General features: G+C 35.7%; 1 protein-coding gene across 1 annotated transcript in view; it reads right to left on the bottom strand.

The window, feature by feature from the left end:
* The window catches only part of ACOT12 (acyl-CoA thioesterase 12), a 72,044-nt gene extending 52,567 nt beyond the window's left edge, over positions 1 to 19,477 (bottom strand). The window contains 3 exon segments of the mRNA XM_074282050.1: positions 2,335 to 2,395; positions 12,058 to 12,127; positions 19,327 to 19,477. Coding sequence (XP_074138151.1) covers positions 2,335 to 2,395; positions 12,058 to 12,127; positions 19,327 to 19,477 — 282 coding nt within the window.
* Between the last annotated feature and the right edge of the window lie 277 nt (positions 19,478 to 19,754).

The following is a 19,754-nucleotide window of genomic DNA, read 5'->3' as shown; positions in this document are numbered from 1 at the left end:
CAAAATTCAACTAGAACCCCTAAAGAACCAGAAATCTATGTTATGCTGAAATCATCTGTCTTTCATACACCAAGTAAAAGAAATATATACACAGATGATAGAGGAACTCCCCCTTTTTTTATGGACTTCCTACAAAGCAGTCTCATTCTCTGTCTCCTTTAGCTTAATTTAAACTGTCCTGCCTTCCCTTTTTTGCTTTCCAAATGAAGACTAGAAGCCCTTGAATCTCTAAAAAGCAAAGTAACTATTCAAATTGTGTATCTGTCACCTTAAGGGGTTTAGTTTTGTTGGACATTGCAACTGCAATATTCTATGGAGCATACAAAGCTTCTGACAACTCTTTAAAAAAAAAACAATTTTATTAAAGGTTTTTATTTTCAAAACATATGCATGGATAATTTTTCAACATTGATCCTTGCATAACCTTGTGCTTCAAATTTTCCCCTTCTTCTCCTTACTCCCTCTGCTAGATGGCAAGCAATCCAATATATGTTATACATGTTAAAATACATGTTAAATCCAATATATGTAAACATATTTATACAATTATCTTGCTGTACAAGAAAAATCAGATCAAAAGGGAAATAAACAACTAGGTTAAATGTGAAGAAAATAAGATTAGCAGGAATTTATTTAAAAGAAAAACAGGCTTAGAATAATGACACTAGCCTGTAATCTCTATTACTGGGGGTTGGGGTACTGAAGCTAGTGGATCTCTTGAGCTCAGGAGTGCTGAGCCACAGGGGGCTAAAGCCAATCCATGTCTCTGCACAAAATCTAGTACCAGTTTTGAGAGGAACAGAGGGCTTCCAGAATGTCTAAAGAGGGTAAACCAAACCAGGTCAGAAATGAATTTGGATAAAGCTCTCATGCTGATCAATAGTGGGATCAGGCCTGTGAATGGCTAATGGAATCTCAGTCTGGATGATACAGGGACACCCAGTCTCGAAAAAACCAATCAATTAAATTAAAAACAAAAAAAACAAAAACCTCAGGAGTGTTGGGAAATAGGTCAAGATCCCTTCTTCCCTGACCTTCCTCTCAAATGACTAACTAGCTTAGTTTTACTCCAAGGTCAATTGACACACAAATATAGATCGATTGTAATAATGGAAACTGGGTGAAAGAGTATAGATACATCAATGCAAATCCACCATAATCACCTAGCTATTCCTCAACCAGTTCCATGAAGACTTATGGGCCCAAAGGCTGATGGAGCCACCAAAAACAGCCCACAATACCCAAATAATGGGGCTATATCAGAATATCCAGGACAGAGAAGCATTGCCCCATAGTAGAGAGAGAGAATTAATTTTGGATTTAGGAAAATGAGGGTTCAAGTCATACCCTTGAGATATATATATACATATTAGGTGCACCACGTGGAATAAGTTATGTAGCTTCTCAAAGTCTCAAGCAATTCCCTAAGACCATAAATTGCAGAACAGTTGCCAATCTATCTTTATTAGTGGAGATAGTTCCCTATGCTAATGAAATGACAGGTACCAACAAAAACAAAGAAAAATCATCATTCCACAAGAGCTATTTTTAAAAGAGCTGTCAGAAGCTTTGAATGATCCATAGAATTTTGCATTTGGCAATGCTAAAAACCAAACCCTTTAAGGTCACAGAAATATCTTTTTGAATAGTTACTTTGTTTTTCAGACATTTAAGGGCTTCTGGTCTGCATAAGGAAAGTGAGAAAGGGAAGGGAGAGCAAGATCAAGTTAACTTAGGGACACAAAGAATGAGATTCTCCTGCTTTGTAGAAAAAAAGGAACATTCCTGCTACTCTTTGTGCATATAATTCTTTTATTTCTTGCTTTATGAAAGACATATGATTTTAACATAAAATAGAGATGATCTGGTTCATTAGAATCTGTGAGAATGCCTGTCAGGGCAATTTATCTTTTGGATTTTCCAAGCATTGGTATCAAATGTATTATAGTAAAGATATGATCCCTCTTCACTGCAGTGAGATGAATAAGAACCTATGAAGAGTGAGACAATTAGAACTTTTAAAAAATGTAAATAGTATTTTGTTTCCCCCAATTACATGTAAAAATTTTGAATTCCAAAATTTCCTCTCCTCTCCCCTCTCCAAGAGGGGAGTTATATAAGTTATACATGTATAATCATGTTGAATATATTTCTACATTAGTCATATTATGAAAGAAGAAACAGAAAAAAAAAAAGGAAGCACACACACACACACAAAATCCAAACTGAAAATAGTATATTCAATATAGATTTAGACTCCATCAGTTCTTTCTCTGAATGCATGTAGCATTTTTCATCATAATTCTTTTTGAATTGTCTTAGACAATTATTTACCTCCATGCTGGTAGTGAATGCTCTGATGACTTTAGCTTTGATAATGATGATCTGTCCAACCCTAATGAGAAAAAATCAAATTTCAGTTGTCTAGTATGGTTAATGTTAGATCTGAAGTTTATTATACATCCAACAGAGTCTATGGGCTACAAAGTAGTAGCGTCTTGAATGGTGAGATGCTGGTGACAATGTCCATGCATGATAAAATTAAAGTTAACAGCAAAAGAAAAAAAGTTCTAATTTCACCATGACATTCCATCCCCAACCCCAAGCATCCTAAGCCATCTGCTCAGAATGCTACCTTAGCCTAAGGAAAAAGGCTGTGAAAAGCTACTGAGTAAAATAATAGCTCAGAAATATCTATTACATTTTGAATATTTGCTAGTTGGTTTGAGTCTGGTTTATGCTATTGTTGTTGTTTGTCCCTCATCCCTGAGGAGGATTAATGACATCACAAGTGTGATATGTTGACTAATGCCTGAATTGGATTTAAGTGAGGCAGAACTGAGCAAAGTCCTCAGCCACATTCTCTCCTCCAGAAACATCAGAATCCAGGGGCAGGATATAAATCAAGATGTTTAGAGATACCCCAGGATGACCTTTGACTTTCTAAATTAAGGTCTTTCTCAGGCCTAAATTTGTCTCAATTCTTTTGTTTATGCTATAAGATTTAAACCGAATATTTATTAAGTACTTACTGTATACAAGCACAATGTTAGGGATAAATACAGAAACACAACACAGTTTCTTCCCTTAAGGTGTTTATATTTTGTTATGGAGAAAAGACATTTTAAAAACTCCATATAGAAAGTCTTTTCTCCTCATATCTCTCCCTTTATATTTTTCTTTTTCTTACTTACTATCACCTAATGATAGAATATTCCCTAATCATCCCTTTCATTTTGGATCACTATTCTCTGATCTTAACGGGCTAACTCATGAATTCCTGAGAGCATTTTAGAAGAGTACAGAGAAGAAAGCCTAGAATAGTATAGGATTAGCTGATTAGGGAGGCGAGTATACAGAGAAGGAGAAAGGGGAAATCATATTCCTTTGACAAAGTATGCCTCTAAAACTCAGGGATTTAGGAAGTGGGAGAAAATACTTTTCTAGCCACAGGATGAAGAAAGAACCAATGGCTTCTTCCTTAAAACAAGACACAGTTCAGGCCCTCAAAGAGGTTACAATCTCACAGGTAAATAAGAATAAGATAACAGATTTATTAAAAAATGAAATTATAAAAGTAAGGCCTGGGGTGAATATATATTTTGTTTAATATTTCAAGGATCAGGGGCAGCTAAGTGGCACAGTGGATAGAGCACCAGCCTTGAATTCAGGAGGACCTGAGTTCAAATGTGATCTCAGATACTTAACACTTCCTAGCTGTGTGACTCTGGGCAAATCACTTAACCCCAGCCTCAGGAAAAAATAATAATAATAATATTTCAAGGATCTATAATTTCATTAATATACTTGTTCTTTCCACAAAAACAGATTGCAGTCCTTCTTTTAGTAAATTGTCTTCTAGAGTTTCTGTGGCTAATAATTTATCAACTGTGATTAAATTAGTCATGTACTTCTTCAGAATTATTTTGACTAGTCATTTTATATTAGAAATATATAGGGTATCACTGGGTATATTCCTGAAGTCTGTTTATCTTGGGAAGTAAGAGCTGCTAGACTTCATGCTTTCCTGCTATAATCTGTAATATGTCAAGGTTATATCTATACTAAGAAGAGCCACCAGTGTGATACTTTTGTGGAAGATATTCATCCATCCATCCATCCATCCATCATCCATCCAACTGTCAACTAATTGTGACCCACAGGGGAGATGGAGTCTCTTAGCTAAAGCAACAAGTCATCCTGAGGAAAAGACAGGAGGCATAATGCATTGGGCAATTTCTGTTGCTACCTTGATCACTATCTCTTCTCATACCCTAATAGAGACAGCCTAGAATCCTGAACCCAAGAAGCTTGAAAATAGTAATGCTTCTAGCCCACTGTCCTTGGCCATGGTATTGGGACACAAGTCCTATGGAAATGCAGTCTGGTGATTGTTTCTTCAGGAGCCATAGCCATCGCTAGCAAAGACCCAGAAAGGAAAGTTCTTGCCACCAAAGTCCTTACCACTGATAATAGTTTCTGCATCAGAAATTAATATTATGTTATCAATAAAAATAATATTTAAAAAAAGACATTAACATCTGTTTTGTTGCCGCCCACTAAGGACTATGGGATTTTTTTCTATCTGGCTTGCAACTAAAACCTATATTTATTGTCTCTCCAACAGAATGTGAGTTCCTTGCAAGAAGTGGCTACCTTACTTTTCTATTTTTATTTTCAAAACTAGCATAGTGCTTTGCATATAGTAAGGGATTAATAAAGGCTTCATTCATTCATTTATGTACTTTCAATATTTGTTATACTTATTGAATAAAGTTTTATATTTCCTGTTCTTAATTTAAGAGATGAGTGAGTTAAACATTTTTCTGTTCTCTCACAAAAATAAAACCAAAATTAAGTAATTTTTTGTAAATGGAACCGGATTGATTTTTTTCTATAGGCCAGTGACCTTTTATGGAACAAAGATCCCCCACCCTTGCTTTAAATAGCCCCAGAGGAATATAGCAACATACACATTAAATGTCACAAAATGGCAAAATCAGATATCACTAATGAGGTTATGACTGTAGTGAAAATAACAGAATTCAGAAATGAAAAAGATACCAAAAAAAAAAAAAAAATCCATGGCATCTTCCTAGGAAGCTATATAGCACCCATTTAAAAACTCCTTACTTGTAAAGAGGTACATTGACCATGGGGGAAAAAATACATGGGAATATGGAAGAAATAGCATTCTTAATGCTAGATTTTTTTTAATCATCACTGTAATCACCATCATTATCATCATCATCATCATTGCTGTCAAGAAAGGGCCACTAGATATTTTCCCCTATGCGCACTACTGATAACAACCTTCACTCGCACACTTTAGTTTTATAATTCTAAAGCATTTACCATGTAATAAAGTGCTTTATGATTATAAATGCTAGTTTATAATCACATATATAACTATACTATATGATTATATATATATATATATATATAATTTATTATTTTATAATAAAGAATGAAATGAAAATGAACAGAACCAAAAGAGCATTTTATACAGTAACAGCAATATTGTTTTAAGAACAACTGAGTAACCAAGTCATTTTGATTATTATAAATACCTAAATTAACTACAAAGGACATATGAAGGAAGATACTATCTGTATCCAGAGAAAGAAGTAACAAGTAGAAGTATATATAAAATGATTTTACATATATTATATATATTTGTTATACAAATGTTTGTTACATAAAACATATTTGATATATATTTGTGTTGTATATATATGTATATGTGTGTATATAAATATGTTACATATATGTATCCATATTTATGTCTCATGTAGCCATCTCTTGGAGGAAGGGAAGAAAAAATACATAATAACTTTATTATATATCTTAAAAGAATAGCAAGTTGTACATAATGATTTGTATTTTCACATGCAATCATCTATTTAAAAATTCTACTATCTTATGGAAGTGCTTGTGCTATTTCATAAATTAAACCATTTTTTAAAATGCTGGTATTTTTAACTCCTTACTACATTTTAAGGTTCTTGAGGTCAAGAACCATTTTTATTCAAATTTTGTATCTTATGTGCATGCAACAAAGTGTTCTATTAGACTTACTTAATATACTTCTGTTGCATTATATTGCATTATAATATATATTTTTAACGTATCTAGTTAAATTATATGGTTGCTACATTATTATTTGTTTTGCTTGACTTTTTCTTCCTCTCCTATAATCTATGTTCTTTTACTAGAAGAGTTGATATGAAACTCTAAAATCTATAATTAGGATAGTAAAGTCAACTAGATTTTAACAATTAAAAAGTGGGAAATTTCTAAAGTATGGATGTAAAAGAACTATTGGACAAATATTATTTAAACACATCACTATCTTTCAAGAATTATTCTGCACTTAACAAAAAAGAGCATTTTCATATACAAAGTAGAACAGTAAAAAGTATGATTGTATATGAAGATGAATTGCTACTGTATATACTTTGCTTTAAACATTTTTAAATTAGAAAATGTTACTTTCAGAGTCGTTCTGTTGGTGGTCTCCATTTTCTTTCGAGTTTCTTTTGTTTTCACTTGTGTACTTTCTATTAAATGTTCCAATGAGGGGCAGCTAGGTGGCACAGTGGATAGAGCACCAGCCTTGAATTCAGGAGGACCCGAGTTCAAATCTGATCCCAGACACTTAACACTTCCTAGCTGTGTGACCCTGGGCAAGTTACTTAACCCCAGCCTAAAAAAAAAAAATGTTTCAATGATCCTCCTTTCTCCCCCCTCTCCAATCTTCCTCCCTCCCTTCCTTCTTTCCTTTAGCCAACCAACCTACCTTCTTTCCTTCCTTCCTTTTTCCTTTCTTGGCAGTAATTATAACATAATTTATTCATCTCTTCTCCACTTGAAGTATCTCCTCTTAGTTGTCTGGGGTAACAAAGGAAGTTGCTATAAATATTTTTGTGCAAATCCATCTTCCCTCTCTTTTTTTGATCTCTTTAGGGTATGTAACTAGTATCGTTGACTCAAAAGTTTAATGACTATGAGGGCACAGTTCCAAATTGCTTCTGAGGATGGCTGGGCCAATTAACAGCTCCCTTCTGCCCCAGAGAGTTCCTCAGATATGCCTATTTTTCTTCAGTTCCTTCAACAACTGTCATTTTTGCCTACCTGATAGGTATGAGCTGGAACCTCAGATTTATTTTAATTAACATTTCTCTAATTATTAGTGATTAGAAGTATATTTAATGTGGTTAAACTTGCTTGGATCTCCTCCTTTGAGAACTATTTGTTCATGTTCTTTTAACACTTATCTAATGAGGAATAACTATTGCTCTTACACATTTTTATCAGGTCCATATACTCAGAGATTATATCTTTATCAGAGAGCTTTGCTGTAAAGTTTCTTTTCCAGATTTTTTCCTTCTCATTTTAACTAAAGTAGTGACTCAATAAATGATTATATTATCTTTTTATAATCTTCTCCATTTCCTATTTGGTTATGAATTCTTCCTTATCCATGGTTACAAAAGTCAGTGCTTTCCTTATTCCTCTAATATAATTACAAGGTAACCTTTTATAGTTAGACCCTTTAACTATTTGGAACTACTCGAGGTCTGATGTGAATTGTTGGTCTGTCCAATTTCTGCCTGTTTTCTAGTTTTCTTAGTTTTATATCAAATAGTAATACTTGTATATCCAACAATATATATTATATTATTATTATATCTTTTGTGTATTAAATTTTGGTCAACTTTTTTATTTTTTAACATTTTTAATCATTATTGTTTTGTAACACACATAGTACTGCTAGGCCCCCTTCCTTCCCATTTCCTTTTTCATTCATTCCCTTGAGATTCTTGATCTTTTTTTTTTTTTTCTTTTTGTTTTTGTTTTTGCTGAGGCAATTGGGGTTAAGTGACTTGCTCAGGGTCACACAGCTAGGAAGTGTTAAGTGACTGAGAACAGATTTGAATTCAGGTACTTCTGACTTCTAGATTGGTGCGCTATTCACTGCATCACCTAGCTGCCCTGACTATTTGTTATTACAAATAAATTTTGGTATTTTATTTTTCTAGCTCCATAAAATAAGACTGATTGATAAGGTATTGAATAAGTAAATTAATTTAGGAAAAATTGTCATTTTTATTGTGACAAAATATTATTGTGGATAACACAATAACAGGGAATCTGGGAAGACCTGAGTTTAAGCTTTATTTCTAACACATATTGGCTGTTTGATCCTTGGCAAGTTTATTAACCTCTCATTACTCCCAAGTAACTCCCAAAAAAGATAAATTGCAAGAAAAAGTGTTGATCTACATTGGTAGAGGGAACTTCCTCAACTGGAAATTCCTTACGCCAATAAAATCACAGTTCCAATACTTTTCACTACATTGGGATAGCCCAAGAACTAATATCTCTTCAACTACTTGGGTCTATTTTTATTTCTGTAAAGAATATTCTATAGTTGTACTTCTATACTTCTGTATACTGTATACTTCTATAGTTTCTTAGTGTGCTTTGGTAGGTAAATTTCCAAATATTTTGTACAGTGTAGTTTTTTAAGTGGAAATTCTCTTCATTTTAAAGTTGAAACAGGCAGACCTAAGTGACCTGCCCAAAATCTCGCAGTTAGCCTCTGAGGATGGATTTATACTTAGGTTTTCATGACACCAGGCCTAACCCTCTATTCATTATGTCATCTAGCTATCTGAACAAAGATTTCCTCTATAAGTATCTACCAAGTAACATCCAGACTGATAAATGAAAGGGACATGCTCTTCCTTCTGAAGGAGACCAGTCCACTTCTGGATAGCTCTGATTATTAGGAAGTTTTTTCCTATATCACCCTGCACTCTGGTAATTTTCACCTACTGTTCTTAGTTCTTCCCTTTGATGTAAAGGGAACATATCCCATCTCTTTTGTGTTGGTGGGATCTTCAAATGTTTGAATATGCCATTGTATCTCCCCCAAATTTTTTCTCTACTACAGGATGAGCAATCCAAGTTCTTTCAACCAACCTTTAAGCAGCATGATCTCAAGCTCTTTTATCATCCTCCTTGTCTTCATCTAGATGCCTTTCAATTTACCACAGTATGTCAGTGTACAATAGGCAAAACCAAACCCAATACTTGAGAAGTAGTCTAAGCAGGGTAAAGGACAATAAAACTACTGCCTCTCTGATCCCAGAGCCTACATCTCTTTATATAGTCTGAGATCATATTAGATTGTTGTTCATGAATAATATTATTGACTTCTATGTATAATATAATTTGTAATCCACTAAAATGTCCATTTCAATCATGGTCCTATATCTGGTGCAATAATAATTTGGACTGAATGGGATGAACTGAGTGAAGACCTTTCATCCATTCTACCAATGAAGACCTCTCATAAAAGCTCAACCTATAACCTAATTATGATTTGAGACTTTGCAATAATAAATTGAGCTATAGCTAAAAGCTGCAGGTGTTTGATTATCTTAGATAAACAAACATTTCCCTCCAGTTTCCCCCCTCCAAAAAAAAAAAAAATCTCCTTTCTTTAGCATCTAAGTACTTAATAAGGTAGAGTGTATTCTGTATTCTGGAGTCAATATTTAGTCTCTGGGTAATTTAGAACTCACCCGCCAGTGTGTGGGGGGGTTCTGTGTTAGGGTCTATATAATCCTGCATTTGCAGCTTGTGCTTTGTACTCCTCAACTGACACCTTGTCTAATGGGAATTGTCCCTTCTCCTGAGATCGTAATAATCCTTTTTTGCTTTTTACCTTGATAGTCTCTGATTTTAATTTGGGTGAGTTTCACTATCTCACACAGGACTGTAAAAAAAAGAAAAATCCCTCTAAAAATATATTCGAACACTCAAGTTATTATTGACTAATGTTTTTTTTTAATGTGTGAATAAAATGCTGTGTTTAAGATAGCTATCAAAATATTTTAAAAATAGTTTTAAGAACTTTCTAATTTTTAAAAAATTATTTTTGTGCTTTCTTAAGAAGAATAGGAAAAAGTGTCATTTTAATCAAAGTAAAGGAGCTTGAGAGAAACTTGGCAAAGCAAAGACAGTTAACCTAAGCAAAGTTGCCTGCAGATTTTGACTATGTATAGCAGCTTTTCAAAAATGTAATGGGATGTTTTGGGGAGTGATTAGTTCTCTATCACTAAAGATCTTAAAACAAGATGTATTAAACAAATTTCTGTTGAGGACTGGATTGGACTGGGTAGGTAACTTCTGGTATTCTTTCAAATTCCTGAGATTCTGTCTAATACATGCTAGTTGAAGAGTAGAAGACAAATGAGTGGGTTAAACAAATGTATTTTATGTATTTAAGTATATCCATACTCTATGCGCTGGAAATTTGCCCAAATCCCCCATCAAACTTTTTGCTATGGCTCCTTCCTTTAAAAACAACAACAACAACAACAACAACAACAACAACAACAACAACAACAACAACAATAACAAAAACTATTATAAACCCTAAATAAATTTTTTCAGCACCATCCAGCACTTATGTTGATTGCTTGATTGTTTTAGAGAAGGCAGTATAGGACAGTGGAAAGAATACTGAATTCAGGGTTTGAGGACTTGGGTTCAAATACTACTTAGTACCTGTTTGACTTAAGTTCTTCATTCACTTAAATTCTTTGGACATCAGCTTTACCATGAGTAAAATTAGAGGCTTAAACTAGATGACCTCTGAGCTCTTTTCTTACTTAGAAATTATATTAATTTCTTCTACTGAGGAAAATTAATGTGATGCTATATCACTTGATATTTAATATTAAAGGGTATAACATACCCTTTTCTGGCAGCATTTCCTTCTCTCATCTTTTACACTAACAAAAAATAAACTTCTCCCAGTTGGCTAAATATTGGAATTATTCCCACCCTCAAGGCTTCTCTCTGAATTAGGGCTCTTAGTTCCCCCATCTCCAGGCAATGGGGGTAAGCGACTTGATCAGGAGCACACAGCTAAAACCCATCAAGTGTCAGATGGGATTTGAATTCAGGTCCTTCTGACTTCAGGGTTAGTACTCTATCCACTGCACCACCTATGTGTCTCTAAGAACCTTTGCTTACAGTGTAAGCAGAAACCAGTTTAAGCATTCTACCAAAGGGATGATTCTTGCCTCTCTTAATCAAATTTTGAAGTGAGCCACTCTAAAAAGGGGGAGAAGAGAGACAAAGCCAAAAAAAAAAAAAAAAAAAAAAAAAAAAAAAAAAAAAAAAAAAAAAACCAACAACCTGCCTGAGATGTTTTATATTTTTCTAACCAAAATTTCTGGAGACAGTTGTCTTTCCCAGAGTAACTGGCATTCCTTTAATGGCAGAGAAGAATATGATCAGGCACTCTGAAAGTCAGCCCCCTTTCTTTATTGCACATTGATCCTGAGGATTAGCCTTAGCCCAAAAAAGTAATAGGGAGGAGCCAAGAACTATTAGCCCATCTCCTCACTAAAACGTTCACCAATCAGGGTGGCCTTTACATTTGCCAAGGAATGTCCAAATGATGCCCAATCCAGAAGAAAGACACATTTAGGTATATAAAAAGTCATTAGCCCTTGCTAAGGGGCTTGGCACTAAAGAGAGCTAGACATTTAACATTCTCTGTTACCAAGGTCCATGTCCTTATTAATCAAGGATATCTCAGACAGAGAATTGCCTCAGTCTGCCCTTTGTTAAATTCCAGCCTCCAAACTACTCAGATTCTTTAGTTTGCCTAACAGTTTTATAATGAAATATCCTAGTAGAGTTTGCTTATTATCATTAATTATTTTTATTCAAGGAAATCAATCCTGAAGCAGCCAGTTACATACTACCAAAATGCATTCAAGAATGCTGGGAGATCTTTTTCATCAAACAATGTAATTAGGAATTTGGCTTTATATTGCAAATAAGAACTAAGTTTTTCTTGGATATTAAGTTTTTAAAACCATTTAAATGAGGCCCGGGGTAATTTACTCTGCTGATGACCTGATTATTACTTTCAAGTGATGAAGGTGAACCACTACCTGGAAACATACTTCTGGAATCAATCACCAGAAGCAGGAAAAAGGGTTAGCAGCATCACATCATATCCCTTACCTGGCTGTTTCTTCAAACTGTATGTCATCCATTGATGCTGTTACACAGGAGACTCCAGCATGCTTTTCAGCTTCAAACCAACAGATAAAAGAAAGGGTTGTTATAGCAGATGTATTTCACCATCAGAGAAAACAAATGAAACTGAAATGAATTAATTCTAACTGGTCTCTTCTCATCTGTCATGATACCTCTTTGGGCACATTTCTGGACTGCTTGAAGTTGTGCTGTTGGTCTATGAGTTATGTTTAGACTGCACATATCTTTACTATTGTGTGGAAGGTTCTAAATTTATATGTGTTGGTTTCTGTGTTAATACAATACAGCTCACCAACCAGTTTAAATAGAAATTTTTATTCAGCCGATGTGGAATTTATAAATTATATCACCCAACATATATCCTATCAACTTTGGGAATCAGTGAGATATGTGGGTAAAGAGTTAGTTTCAGATCCAGGAAAAACTGGGTCCAAATCCTGCCTCAAATACATATTGGCTTATGTGATCTTAGATGAGGCATTTGACCTCTAAAATAGGGATGGGGAAAATTGGGCAGCTGATCCCATCTGATCTTTGCTAAGGCAACAGCAGGTGATGATAAACTGAAAGCAAGGTACAACAACCTCACACTACTTGAGTTCTTTAAGTTGATAATTTAGATGGTCAGCGAATGAATGATGTTATAAATATCCAAATGATCCTTGGCAGAAAAAAGGTTCCCCAAGCCTGCTCTAAGGATTTTAAGTAATGCTCTAACATTGCTGATAAGATGTGAACCTACATTGCTAGAGGGAATGCCTTTATCTAAAGAGTTTCTTGTAATGCTGAAATAAAAAGTCTACATCAATCGAATTTATTTAATTTAGGGAAACCATCCTTACTTGCTTTGTCTAATATTCCCCACATTATTGACCTTTTATTTTATTACTAATACAAGACAACTATCAAACATTTATTAAAATCCTACTATATGCCAGGCACTACATTTAAGTGCCAGAAATACAAAGAAAGGCAAAAACAAAATCTCTGCCCTCAAAGAATTCCTGTTTTAACATGGAAGACAACAATTAAAAATAATTATACATATACGAGATATATAGATATATGTATTGAAATGCTTTACATAAACCATTTCTTTTGATCACAACAATCTTGTGTACTACAGATTTTTTTATTCTCATTTACAATGATGAAACTGAGACTCTGAAATATGGTCATGTTCACATATGTTAAATGTGAGATGAAAACTAATAAAGTCCTGTCCAGGACTTTCTCCACTCTGCAACACTGACTCTTAAAACCAAATCAGGGAGGGTCAGTTCTTGAGAACTCAATACTGGGCACATAGTGAGTTAGAGACCTTATTGACATGTTAGCTTGATCAAATTAATATTCATCTACCTTCTTTTGAATTTCAAAGTCTTGTGACTTTACTCATGAGAGAGCTCTCTCCATGCATTAGCATGGTTTAATGAGTGTCAGTGGCCAAACTGATTCATTATCTGGTGGTCAGTAATCTGGTGTATGTTTGCATTTAATATGGTTGGTCTTTGAATGCCAGATACATAGACAAGTGCATAAAGCTTTCTAGCTTAAGAGTATCTGCCGGGCCTATACATCATTGATGTAGTCTTAGGTAGCCCATAATCACAACCATACTATGAAGAAGCCTCAGGGTAGGAAGTTAGTGCAATTCAGCTATCATTTACATTAATAAGATTCCTAGGGAAAATAGAAGAGAGGAGAGTCTGAGAGTATCCTGGCTTCTGTGCTGCATCAGTTCAACACTGTTGTATTTTCACGGTTGTCCTTTTACATCATCTAGGGTCTTTTATGGCAAAAGATTGTGTCCCCTTTAAATAAGGATTTTCTGCCTTAATATGAAATCACAAACAAATTGGATGGATTCACTTTTTCAGTTCAAAAACTGAATTTTTCATATGAATTTTAGCTTTCTCCTATATCACCAAATGAGCTGAGAAAGAAACAATGAATTATATCACATTTACATTCTTTTAAAAAGGATTCTTTTCTTTCCTCTTTATATTTATCAGTGGGGCCAACTCCAGTGGAAATGAGAGTGAAAATATTCCTGGCACACTACTGTTTGTAATAGAAGTACACAAAGTTACTCACCTGCCTGCTTCTCTCAGCATATGTTTCGAAATGGGGCTACCCACAGGCCAACAGCCAAATAGGAAAAATCTATGCAGCTGAGGAGAAATTTCCATGGAGCAATTTCTATCATTTCACAAACCATAGTGAATTACTGGGCCCACTTTTCTTTTTCTTCTATATGGTACTATTTCATTTGGTATCCTCATCAGTTCCCAGGGATTCAATGATCATCTCTTTGCACATGATTTTCAGATGAATTTATCCATCCATAATCTCTCTCCAGACCTCCTGGCTTGCATCTACAACTACCTATTATTGAACATCATTAAAACAGATGTTTCATATGCATCTTAAACTCAGCAGGCCCAACCACACTGAATTCATTATCTACCCTTCCCTTTTCCTACTTTCCACATTACAATTGAGATCATTACTAGTCACTGAGGCTCCTTAACAGGGTGTCATTTATAAGTCCTCAGTGTCTCTCATCCCTCATATTCAATCTGTTGGTGATTTGTGTTTTCTACCTTCACTACATGTCATGCTTGTACAATTGCAATAGCCTGCTAGTGGGTCTCCCTATCTGATGTCTCTTTCCACTTCAATCCATCCTTCACTCAGCTGTCAAAACTGACCATCCTAAAGTACAGCTCTAATCCTGTAATCACTTAATACTCAGTAAACTCCAGTGGCTCCCTATTACCTCTAGTATGAAATAGAAAATCCTGTTTGATTTTAAAATTTCTTTGTAACCTGGCCCTTTTTACCTTTCTGATTTTCTTAGAACTAATTCTCCTACACATATTCTGTGATTCAATGACATTAGGCTATTTATTTTTTCTCAAACATGGAGCTTTATTTCCTGAGTCTGATAATTTTCACTTTGTCCTCCATGCATGGAACTCTCTCCTTTCTCATCTCCATTTTCAAGTTTCCTTCAAGTCTCAACTAAGATTCCATTTTCTGCAAAGTCTTTTGCAATCTTCCTTAATCTTAAAGCCTTCTCTCTGAGATCATTCCCCATCTATCCCCTATCTATTTTGATTGTAAAGAGGGTGGTGAATTTTAGGGGGTTTTTTGGGGGCAGAAGGAGTCATGTTTTCTCTCTCATTAAAATTTGAGTTCCTTGAAAACAGGGATCTTGAAAACAAACCTTTATTTGTACCCCCAGGGTTTAGCATTAGTGCGTGGTATATATTAGGTGCTTGTTGATTTGACTTGGGAGATAATGAGGAAACCTGGCTGAAATAGAATGCCACATAGAAATATTAAGAAAGGATAGGAGAGGTAGGATGGAACAAGATTATTAAAGGCCTTGAAAGTCTGGCAGAGTACTAAGTAACAAGGAACATCAAAGGTTCTTGGGGAGCAAAATGATGAAAACAGTATTTTAGTTCTTATTCAATGTGTATTAGAAAGAGAAATGATTGAGGCAAGGAGAATAGTTAGAAGGAAAATGCTGTTTTAAAAAAACTGCGGGGACAGGACCCACATGTATAAAAATATTTATGGCAGCTCTTTTTGTGATGGCAAAGATTTGGAAATTGGGGGAATGCCTATTAATTGAAGAATGGCTGAACAAGCTGCAGTGTGTGGTTGTAATGGAATGCTATTGTGCTATGAGGAGTAATGAGCAAGTGGATTTCAGAAAAACCTGGATTTACATGAATTCATACAAAGTGAAGTGGGCAGAACCAGGAAAATGTTGTACACAGTAACAGCAACATTGTACAATGATCAACTATGAATGATCCAGCTCTTCTGAGAAATACTATGATCCAAGACAATTCCAAAGGATTCAAGATAGAAAATGCTATCCATATTCAAAGAAAGAACTGATGTATTCTGAATGCAGATTGAAGCAAACTATTTTTACTTTCTTTTTTTTGTTGTTTCTTTCTGTTTGTTCTGCTTATTCTTTTAAACATGATTAATATGGAATTATATTTTACATGATTGCATATATAAGCTTAATCATATGATTCAGCAATTAAAAAATATTGGATATTGTCTAGCTAATAGTTAATAGTTAATAGATATAGAAACATGAACCTCCTAAGTGACATGGTCAAAGTCACTCAATGAGAAATGGCAGAACTGAAGTTTAAATTTCTGATTCTAAATCTGGTAACTTTTCCTATTGTATCATAAGTGATAAAGGCTCATATGAAAGAATTCAAAGACAGCTCCAAGCTTTACAACTTGGGAGGCTGCAAAAATGCTGATACCCCTGACAGAAGTGAGGTAGTTAATGCTAAAGCTAAGCTAAACACATTAATCATCCTTTAATGATTTAGAAGATCTTGCAGTGCCTTGGGGCCCTTATTATGAACATCAGTTATTATTGTGCTCTAGACATGCAGAAGTGCCCATGAGAAGGGAGCCCTGGCTGACAGAATAGCTCTTCATCTGGTCCAACTGTCATCAAGCATCCCTCCTTTCATGTTTGGCTATTCTATTGGGTAAAATCATGCCTTTACTATGTACAAACAGGCAATGTGGTGCCATGGAAAGAGAGCTAACCTTAAAACAGGAGAACTGGATTTGAATTCTGAATTAGTTACTATATAAACTTCATTGTACCACTTTACCATCCTGAAACTTAATTTATTCATTTTTAAAATGAGCACACACACACAACACACACACACACACACACAATATATGTACTACTTACAATACCTCATGTAACTGTTATAAATGCTAAATGATAATTCAAGTCAACAAACATTTATTAAACTCCCAGTTTGCACAAGCCCTTTTTAAAGTGTTAATGATTAGGTAGTACAAGAGATAGAGTGCCCAACTTCGAGTGTCTTTTTTTTTTCTTCAAATTTGGCCTCAAATACTTACTAACCATGTGACCCTGGACAAGAAATTTAATCCTTTTTGCCTCAGTTTCCTCATCTGTAAAATGAGCTGGAGAAAGAAATAAGAAATCACTCCAGTATCTTTGCCAAGAAAACCTCAAATGAGGTCACAAAGTGTCATATATGGCTGAAAACAACTGAACAACTCTAAAAATGAGATGTATTTCACAATATAGGCTATGATATGAGTATTATCCAGGTTCTCCTGAAGGAATGCCATTATGGAGCTCTTTTTTGATGCTTCAAAAGGACCTTCACATCCATTCTCCTCATTTTACACATCTGAAAACTGAGATCAAAGTTAAGGGATACGTCTTTACCTGGGTAAAGGTAGCAAGCAGCAAAATCAGGATTTGAATCCAGGTCCTCTAACTTTAAGCCAGTGTTCTTTTTACTGCACCATGACAATCTTCTCTATTATTGTCATAACTATTATTAATGTATGGAATTGTTGACTAAGACTTAGATTCTTTTAGATCCTGAGTTTCCCAGTGTAAGAAATTCAATCAAAAACGAAATGATTTGGGGGGGGGGTAATTTGCATTGATGACAAAACTCTTTCACTTTATTTTTCAATTATATCACCATGGTAATTCAGAGAAATAGCCTGAACTTAAAAATGAGCCTAGCTTCTAGTGTAAAGGCAAAGGCCAAATCAACTTTCTGTTGGCTCATAGAGCGTATCTCTTTGCTTTATAGACCTTAATAATAATAATAATAATAATAATAATACTTGTTATGGTGAAGATCCCCATTGTAGCAATAGTAAGACCCAGGGTGCAATTATTAAATACAAGGTGGTAATTTTTAAATCTTGTCTATGGCTTTAGAAAGGTTCCAACACACTCACTACAAGCAGTCCATGAAGTAGGTAATACAAGAATTATCATTTTGTATAGATGAGGAAACTGAGGCAAAGAGAGGTTAAGAGTCAAATAGTAAGTATATGAGGCTGAATTTGAACTCATCTTCTTTATTCCAATCTGACACTCTATCTGCCACCTAGCTGCCTCATGGATAGGACATATCTGAAAGTGACAGAACCCAAGTTCAAATTAAGGTCTTCTGACTGCAGCTTATGTGACTTGTCCTGCTGCCTCTTTATATAACATTCGAAAACTAAAACACATGGTTTAAATCTTCCGTGATGTCTGACAAGAATATAGGATTGTGTGTCTGTTTCTCTTCATATTTTGTCACTAACTGGATTGTGACCTTGGGGAAAATCTAAAGTATTCCTAAGGTCATACATTCTAAAGTTTTGTTCTAAGTTGTATGTATTTATACATTTGCCCTTGGGGCTAGAGATGAGGGATGTGGGATACCAAATGGTAGAGCAAGTTTTTGAAAAAGAAGTTAGGGGATGGGAAACCAATCTGTCTACATTGCTAGTTCCCTAGAGACTCTGACCTTAGAATCACTAAAAATCATAGAATGTTAGAACTGGAAAGGATTATAAGGGTGGATTCAGCCCAGCACCCTCACTATTGAGATGAGGAAACTAAAGCTCCCCCAGTTAAAGTGATTTACCCATTTAAGGAAGTCAACACATTGCCTGGACAAAATATTTGTGTGCTCTGCCTAAGGTACTAGTAAAGCTATGAGTTTGACAGCTGAATCCCCAGTGCTACTCTCCACACAGGCCTTAAATCTTTCCAATAACACGTAGCTTTTATTTGTCATGAAATAATTATTTCCCATTTAATTTTCTGGAATAAATACTTATAAACAATATTATTTAAAAGTACCCCTTTATCTTTAGTTTTGGCTCTGTTATCAATCTAGAATAATTAGTTGCCTCAGAATTGAAGCCGTTTCAGTGGCTGATGTGAAATTTGCTGAATATTTGCATTTTCTCAACAGATTCTATAAATAATTGTTGTGCATCCTTCCCATTTGGATTTTTAGGACTGATATAGGATGTAGGGTTCAGCCCACCAGTTAGTGATACTAAATTCAGGACAGGACAGGACACCTAGAGGTCACAGCCAGGGTTGGGATGCACAGGCTTGTTTTTCTTTTTTTACTTTGGGACGTTGAGTGGCCACGCCAAATTTGGGTCACTAGGAGGAGAACGTGAGGCAAATAGTGAGGGCTGTCAGGGAACGTGTGGTAAAGGCAATTTAACTTTCTGTACGGCAGATAGCCAGGTAAATGCCAGACCCTGAGGGGGCTCCAATAGATACCTTCACGTCTGAGGCAGTTCAGCCCCTTCATTACTACAAACCTCGGTGACAGCAGCAGCGGCCACTCTCTCTCTTGGCTGCCTGAGCCTCTCTCTTACCTGCCAGGCAGGCAGTGGTGTCAATCCACTTGAGCAGCTGGCCGGCGCTCAGTTCCCCGAGGTGGTTAGCGTGGGAAGGGAAGATGGGTTGGCACATCTGGACCTCCTCGGCGCCTCCCAGCGGCCGCACCTGCGGACCCGGAGGTTCCATCTACAGTTCCCGCGGGTGCTCCACAGCTGGCAGGCCCAGGAGCGCAGAGCCGGCCCTACCGTGAGGAGTCCGGCAGTCCGGCAGTCCTCTGCAGAGCTCAAGTCATCTGCCAGAACGCCCAAAGCAGTGCAGACCGACTGAGCCTTCGGTTTCAAAGGGCAGTTGGCGCGCGCTGGTGGCCACGGGGACTATCCATCCACCGCCCCTGCAACACCCCCGTCTCCCTGGCCAAGAGCAGGGCCGGGCACACCAGTGACAGCAGGGCGTTTGGCCCTTC

The sequence above is a fragment of the Sminthopsis crassicaudata genome, chromosome 1 (assembly GCF_048593235.1).
Source record: "Sminthopsis crassicaudata isolate SCR6 chromosome 1, ASM4859323v1, whole genome shotgun sequence".
Classification (NCBI taxonomy): Eukaryota; Metazoa; Chordata; class Mammalia; order Dasyuromorphia; family Dasyuridae; genus Sminthopsis; species Sminthopsis crassicaudata.
This window is presented reverse-complemented; position numbering and strand designations above follow the sequence as displayed.